This window comes from Phaethon lepturus, unplaced genomic scaffold (assembly GCF_000687285.1).
Source record: "Phaethon lepturus isolate BGI_N335 unplaced genomic scaffold, ASM68728v1 scaffold3269, whole genome shotgun sequence".
Classification (NCBI taxonomy): domain Eukaryota; kingdom Metazoa; phylum Chordata; class Aves; order Phaethontiformes; family Phaethontidae; genus Phaethon; species Phaethon lepturus.
The window spans coordinates 42,112-50,107 of record NW_010564205.1 but is presented as its reverse complement, the minus strand read 5'-3'; the positions used below and the strand labels follow the sequence as shown (position 1 = coordinate 50,107).

The window sequence follows — 7,996 nt, the reverse complement described above, 5'->3', positions numbered from 1 at the left end:
GGGAAAGAGATTATTTTTCTATGAAGAACTAGGCCTACTTGTATTTCTTCCCACAAATTTGGTGATGTTACGGGTGTCTGGAGGAGGGAGTTTGTTCATGACATCTCTTTTCCCTCCTGGTTCATCCCCTGGACAGATCGTCCATAGTCACTGACAGCTCTTGACAGAACTTTCTGTCCAATACTTACACACTTCAGCAACACAAAGAAAGGTCATTGAATACCTCAATTGGAATGGTTCTTGGCTTTTCCTGTGGTGGCAGAAGCTGAGGCCTGCTTGGCAAGGATTTATGAATAAAACTTTCCTAATTATAGACTTCCATGTTCTTTGGCTATATTTGCTTGTATTGAGTTCAACCCATGGTTATGTCTTTTTCCTAGGCTGGCAAAATACTAACTCCACGAACGTAAACACTGTGGGATATGGTGGGAGTGTCTTGGTGCTCTTGCTGCTTTTCCTCTGTGTTGGTTGGGACCTTGTGTGTCCTCCAAGGCAGGGGCAGGAAAACCTAGGATTAACCTCTTCACTTCCTGTGGCTCCCCTTACCCTTTTTACTCCAATATCATGCTTTTCTTTCCTCTTTATTGATCTCAAGGGTGGCTGTTGACCTCCCTGCCTGCTTACGCTTGTCTCCGTCCCTCCCTGTCTGCAACCTCTTTCCACCTTCAGCCAACTCCACTTCTGGGGTGATGACTAGGGCAAGGCGCATGAGCCCATCTTCCAGCTGAAGACGACTCTCAAAGCACTGATTTGTGTCAAGGGTGAATTACTGCTTTTCAACAACAGACACCAGGCAAAACAGAAGGAAACAGGAATTGACTTTCCCCATATCTCTGTGGCACCATTCCCAACGCACAGTCCCCCATCCTGCCTAAAACCTTTCACCGGTGGTTGATAAGGGTTTGAGACTTTGTTACTAAATACTTTGTAATAACAATTAGTTGTTACTCCATTAGCTCTGCCTGTGATTTACGATAGCCAAAAGGTATCAGTTATTAGCCTTCTTGGAGTGATATGGGTATGGCTGCTTCTTGCAAATTTTCTACATTAATAATGCTCTGTTGTATTCAATAGGCCAACTTTGCTTGTTTGTTTTTTTTTTTAATTAGGGATGAGATTTAGCTTGACACAGTAACCATTTACAATAGATGATTGTCTCAATGTGTTTTCTGACTTGCTTTACATATAAACTTAGGACAAAAACAAGCCTGCAAGTCTTGTTTTACGTATAGTCTTCTGACCTGATTTTTGTCTGAGGTATTAATGACAATAAATCCAGTGGTGGCTTGCTGGGAAATGGAAATACTTCATTGTTTTTTGTTTTTTTGGGGCTGACCTGAAAAAATAAATATTTTCCTGCCAGTGTGGTGTGGTGAGTCAGACAAGAAATCTTTTTACTTCACTGTGATGACACCTCAAACATTTGTTTACTTTCCAGTCTTTATAGAGACATTGACTGAAAACTTACTTTTGCTTTCTCAACAATGTACTAGATTTCTCTGAAATTATAAAGAAAATCCTAACCAGGGTTGTTTTTGTTCATGGGGTTTTTTTAATTCTTTCAGGGGCTCAAAGACATGAAGTAGCCTTAATGAATGGGCTAACTGTTAACTTGCACCTCCAGATGGTATGTCTTTATGATGTTTATTTGATGTTGTGTTGACAAATACCTTTTCCTTTCTTTATGAATGTAAGCAAAAAGACTTGGTTCAGCTGAATGAAGATGTGAAGCTTCATTTTGTGAGGTTCACACAAAAAAATTTATCACACGTATCCACTCCTCTATAACACGTTTCTGACCTTTGTTAAATTAAGAAACCTGAAGCAGGGCAGGATGGGGCCAAGCACAAGCCAATTTTCCTGGCTGCTCTGCCCTGAATTAGGTGCAACACAGCCAGACTTGTGCCAAACTTCTTGAGTACACAGGCCATGCTGAGCTCTGTGTGACCACTGCTAGCATGAACAGGAGGGCTTGTAAGTCTTCTCCTAGACCTATCGGCATGGTGGCAAGCCCAATTTGGCTCCACTTGAGGACCTGAGAAGGAAAGACCATTCAGCTAAAGGCGCTGAGATGAAATCTTTGCAGAAGGCTTAGTCTCTTGGTCAGGCTTGTTTCAGAGGAGGGGATGATTTGATAACTAGTGTTTTAGGGCAGGAATGGAAATCCAGTTCCTTTGCACTGTTTGCCACTCTTCAAGCACTGCTTTTGCTTGCGGGATGGAGCTGGGTGAAATCCCAGCTTTCCTGGCCACAGTCAAAGCTTTGCCATCTATTCCTGTGAGTGCAAGTTTTCACTGTTGGAATTTTGTGGCCTTTGTTATGGATATATGAAATACGGTATTACAATGCTTTCCTACTTTGATAAATGTTAAATGGACGAAGAGGTATTTGTAATTTCTGGGGGATTCTCTGTAGTCTGCAAGAAGTAAAGCAGTCTTTATTAAGTTATGTACTGGGAGCATCTCTCTCATCTCTGCTTAGATACATTTTAACTTTTTTTTTTTTCTTAACAGCTATCTTTCTTTAAGCCTACTCCAAGACGCTATAAAATTCTTCTAGAAGCCAGAGCTTTTCCCTCTGACCATGTAAGAAATTAATATTTCACTATATTTATATTATTAATCATATCTTTTCAAAGAATATCAGTAGTCTGATTTGAATATTTATTAGCTCATCTTGTCCAAGTAACGTTATAATAAAAAAAAAAAAATCTGTCAGGAGCTTTTGAGCTCAGCATATTTTACAGATCGTAGCTTTATTCCTTTTGTTCAAATAAAAAACGTTACAAGAGGAAAAGATTGAATGGGTACATTGATTTATTAGTCTTTTTAAAGACATTGAGCAAACTACTGGCCTAAATCAACTGAAGTTGTAAATGTTTTATTAATTCTTGTTGCTGTTTTACTTTATGAAACCAAATCAATACAAACTCACAACATTAACACTTATATATCCCCAGACAGAGATGGAAATGTTTGTTCTTAGCACTTTAGATTACTAGTTCAAACAGAATTTGTCTGCTATAAAATAGGAGACAATAGCCCGTGAATCACAGCTTAGAGCAAATTAATCTTTGGGATTGTGGCCCACTGCTACTTTATCATCAACTCTGTAAACTCGTGGAAATTGATAACAAATTTGTTCTCTGAGGTGTGATAAAAATGACTCAAGCTACTAACAGGTTTATTTGTAACGAAGATGGTGGCACAGATGTATAAACGTCAAATTGCCTTTATTCTGGGTAATGTTCATACTAATCCCGCGTTTGTTCCGGGCACACTTGTACATTTGGACTCCATCATCTTAAATTTCTACGGCACTTCAGTAATAACCTGTGCAACTGCCATCACTTGAGTTCCCGTCATGTAATTTTAAACTATTTTATAGTATTATTTGCTGATTTTTTTTATGCTATCTCCGGCACCATTATTTATTGATAAAATCAGTGGGTAGGATTTTCAAAATTGCCTGAGAGTGTAGAGCTCTCATTTCTTCCCAGCTATGCGGCAAATCTAAGACGTGAGAAGAGCATGGGACAGCGTATATGGGTTGGCCAAACCTCGTTGGCATTGACAGCAGTGCGTACGTGACAGCCTGGCATTTAGTATGTGCCACCAAGCAAAGTGGGTACCCAGGGCCCCGGAGCGGCGATGTTCAGTCTTCTTCCCTGGCTGTTACCCTTGCAGGCTTTGCTTGCTGACCTGCGGTAAAGCGCGAACTGCACCACGCTTCCACCCTCATTCTGCTCCATAAACTTATCCTGTAGGATTTTGGCTTTGACTTTTTCTTTGCTGGCTGATGTAAATTAAATTCTGATCTTTTTCAAACCAAAGGGAAATCGATGACATTTTCAGTTGGATTAGGCTTTCAAGCATTAATGTTAGTGAAAGGCAGGCATCTGAATCCCTTTTCTGAAGTTCTGGTGTGTTTTTCTTTTAGTTGTCTTATCGTGTAATTGCACTAATGTGCTCTGCATGGAAATCTCTTCTAGTATGCTGTTGAGTCCCAACTGCGTCTTCACGGACTTGATGTGGAGAAATGCATGCTCATGATGCAGCCACGGCAGGTTGGTGAGATAGATGTCGGTTCTGCTTGCTGTCACTAAGGGCAGAAACATGTTTCGTAGGAGAGTAGTCACACGTTCCCAAATACTCTAGCATCTGCCCACAGAAGTTATAATACGTTTCTACTAATACTTTTAGGTAAAATTTATGAATTGCGCATTCTGTTTCTGTGTATATTTTTTTTTATTAGAACCCATTTTGTAACTGTCTCGTTCAAGAAGTTCATTTTCCTTAAAGAACAAAAAATGTTATTTTCCCGATTTTTTCCTGTTTGCAAAAACTGACAGCATCCTGAGACAACTACGAAATATAGTAGCGCATTCAGAAACCCCAATGTCCTTTTAATGTCCCAAGGTAAAAGATGCCAGAACATGAACACCACTGCGTCTGTATCAACACAGAGTCAGGGAAAGTTCTGCTTTGAGTAATATGCAATTCAGATTAATTTGAAAGCCAGCCTTTCTTCACTTTCGCGGTACTAAGAACTTTGCCATCTAACTATAAACTGATGGTGACCTTGTGCTTCTGAAATCTGAGTCATCTTGTGAGTAAAGAGCCCACTCCTGAAGGCTTGATAGATTTGCAAAGATTGTTGAGATAATAACAGTTACTTGCAATTCAACAATCTTGCCCATGCTCTTTTCAGTAACGAGTCTAATTTAATTCTAGGTTTCCACTGCCTAATTGATCCCTAGGTGGTGGTATATTTTACATGATCCCTTGCTAGCAAGACAGGAGGAGGACGGGGCAGTAATTTTCCTATAAAGAATCAAGAATGAGGTTTTTTGGTTTTTGGTTGAAATTCCTCTATAGTTAATGACCCCAGGTTTGGGGATTTTTGTACTTTTGAAGATGTGAGACTTATAGTTTATGAAATATAAATATGGCAGGTTTATAATAGCTTCCTGTGGGATACAAAGTTTATCAGAAAAGTACAGAGTGAAACTGATAGAAAATTTTCAAGTCTTGTGGGCGTCACAAATTTCAGATGCCACATAAAATCATTATATATGCTGTTTGCAGCAGGATTTTTTTTACTGTAAATTAAAAGTCTCTGAAATATTAAAGAATAGGAAGCATGCTAGAATATTAAATGAATAGACTTTTTATAACTGGCATCTTCATGATAAGTTTGCTAAGGATTTTTTTTTTGTTTTGTTTGAGGTAACTTACTCATAGGCTACTTCATAGCACTACCTTTGTATATCATTACTATGCTAAGGATTTGCTTTTGATCTCCTTATGCAAGCAGCATGGCTCATGGTAAAATATAGATTATGAAATAAGAAATGACAGTTTCATTACTGCCAGAGTTGATGTAAAATGTGTGCTTTAACTCTGTTTTAGGGGGAGGAGACCTTGAGGATTGAAGATATCCTTGCTGTAATTGAGAAGGAAGGGGACTCTATTGCTGTCATTCTGTTCAGTGGGGTGCAGTACTACACGGGACAGCTGTTTGACATCCCTAGAATAACAAAGGCTGGCCAAGAAAAGGTAGGATTGCTCCAGGCCCATCCTTTTAACACCAATTTTAGATTAAAAATGTTTCACAAGGAAAATTAGTTTCTACTTTTCATGGAACAAAACAGAGCATGTGTGGAGACCTGTGATGCTCTGATAAAAAGTAAAAGCACCCTGTGCCCAGAGCTGCTGGGGGCTGTGTGCTTCATGACGAAATTGCTTTCACAGGGCTATCTTGCAGGTGTGACTTAAGCTATATGGAGAGATAATTCATTACTATTAACTTCTACTGGGCTTGTTTTGAAGGATAGAATTTCAAGAGGTTCAGTGGAGAAGGAGGAGGAGGAAATCACAGCTCCAATCTCTCTCTCTCTCTTTAAAAGTTAGTTTGCATTAGATTTCTGCTTTTTGGCAGACTCACAGTTTTCCTCCGTTCCTGCAGCCACGCAATGGCAGGTTTTGCCCCCAGTGAGCATGGAGGTGAGCTGCCCATGGAGCCAGCAGTGTTTCAACTCGGCTGATCGGTTTTCCGGAGACAGGCATAACGTGGAGCACCTCAACATCACAAGACGACTGTATTTTAGTGATGATTCAGCCTTCGGAGCTTGCAGGCAGCGTGCTCCATGGACATAGCTGTAAAACTTCTTTAACCATCTCGATTGCCTCAGGAATCCAGGAGAAAATAGTTTTTAATTAAGTCTTCTTATCAATAAGAGGTCACCAGACTTTCTGTAGGGGCAGTCTTTTACTGGATGTGCCTTATCTTATATAGGATTAAACCACTCAAGGATAAACTTATTTAATATCACTGGATTTTGGCAAACCAGCTAACTATTTCTATTTGATGTTTTAACTCTCTGGAGAGCTTCCTGGCTCACATCAGGCTATACATCTTCTTGTTGCTGTAGGTTTGGCAGTGGAAATTTTTCCGGAGGTCAGGGAGTAAGTTATGCTGCTGGAAAGTGGTGGTAAAATCTCCCCTGGGAGAGCACAGCAGGTGTGAGAGCTACTGCAGGGCCCGTGGGATATAAAAAGGGAATGTTCTCACAGAGCAGCACCTGGCGACAAAATTGGTCCTGATCGCAGTACAAAACAAGACTGGCTTCTGACATGAATGCAGAAAGCCAAGGAAGAAAGAAACGGAGGGAGTCAGCCGCAGGGGGAGATGGGTCTGTGCGTTGGCTCCACGTGCCTCTAAAAGCAACAGCCTCATGGTGCCTTCCTTGTATCTTCCAGCACTTTGCTGACCGCACATAATCAAAAGGCTACGCAGAAGTGCTTGGAAGGGAAGGTGGGTCATTAACAGGATGACTCCAGCCACTGCTCTGCTTGCTCTCATTCCTGGTGGCAGCGAAGCTTTCGTTCGGCCGCCAATGCCTACGTGCCTACGGTGCTGCTGCCCGGAAATCTGCTCCGTGATGTGTCTGAAAGGTGTCCAAGAGAGAAACCTTTCTTCTCTACTGTAAATACGAAGAACCTGCGAAAAGCCTATCAGTTTACTGCCTCTCTAAAGATATTCTCTGGATTGTGGGACACATGCTTGGATGAGTGGGAGCGATGCAGTTTCACTGAAAGCTATGAACTACCCCAAAGTGGCTAAGAACCTATGTTCTGGGGAAAAGTAGTCACTGATAGCCCATTACATAGAGGAAAAATGGATTTGATGTTTGTATTATCTGAGGAGATAACCAGGACTTGGTGGAGAGAGCTTAAAATATCTATAAGGCGGTGCAAATAATAACATTGACTTGAGGGAGTGTGCTTCCGCACGGATGTACACAAAACCACCACACGCTTACAGAGACTATATCACGCTACTGAAGAGGAGAGCAATTTCTGACAGCAGTTAGTACTCCATCAGGCACGGATAGATACCAAAGGCCCGCTTCCACCCGCATGCCTGTTAAAAATACCATAACTTAGAAGTGAATCTCTTCTTCCAGAGTTTTTTCAAAATGGAGGGAAAAAAAATAATTGTCAGCCTCTGTGTGGCTAGAGCATGTAGGACTGGGATCTAGGTAGATTCATGACCTAAAATTTTATTAGTGTGTATAAAAAGAAAAAGTAATTCAGCCTGAAGAACTGCTTGAGTACCCATAAGGCTTGGAAAGCATGAGCCAGCCCTGTTTTTATTTCCCTGCTGTCAGATACGCTCAGCTCAATGTCCTTAAGGATTCTGCTCCTGAGCTAAGTGATGTTTGTATGTTTATTCAAACCACTATGTAACGTACTGTTACACCACACTTAAACATCTGCATATAGCAAATATTTACTTGAACAGCTACGAAATCAGGGATTCTTGAAGAGTTTGCTGTCTTAATATTGATAAGAGGTATTCCTGTATCCTGCTGCCTGTCTTTGGTCTCAGGGCTTCTGGTTACCAGAAAGCCCAAAATGTTGTCTCTTCAAAAGCAATTGGTTCCTCTCCTGTGTTCCCAGTTCAGAGCTGATGTTAGAAGCTGCCATAGGGT

General features: G+C 40.8%; 1 protein-coding gene across 1 annotated transcript in view; it reads left to right on the top strand.

Annotated features, from left to right (window-relative positions):
• The window catches only part of KYNU (kynureninase), a gene marked incomplete at its 5' end in the record, with an annotated part of 48,417 nt that overhangs the window by 11,323 nt on the left and 29,098 nt on the right, over nt 1-7,996 (top strand). Inside the window, 4 exons of the mRNA XM_010294800.1 lie at nt 1,566-1,627; nt 2,514-2,585; nt 3,992-4,066; nt 5,412-5,558. Of these exons, the coding sequence (XP_010293102.1) occupies nt 1,566-1,627; nt 2,514-2,585; nt 3,992-4,066; nt 5,412-5,558 (356 nt within the window). The remainder of the gene's footprint in view (nt 1-1,565; nt 1,628-2,513; nt 2,586-3,991; nt 4,067-5,411; nt 5,559-7,996) is intronic.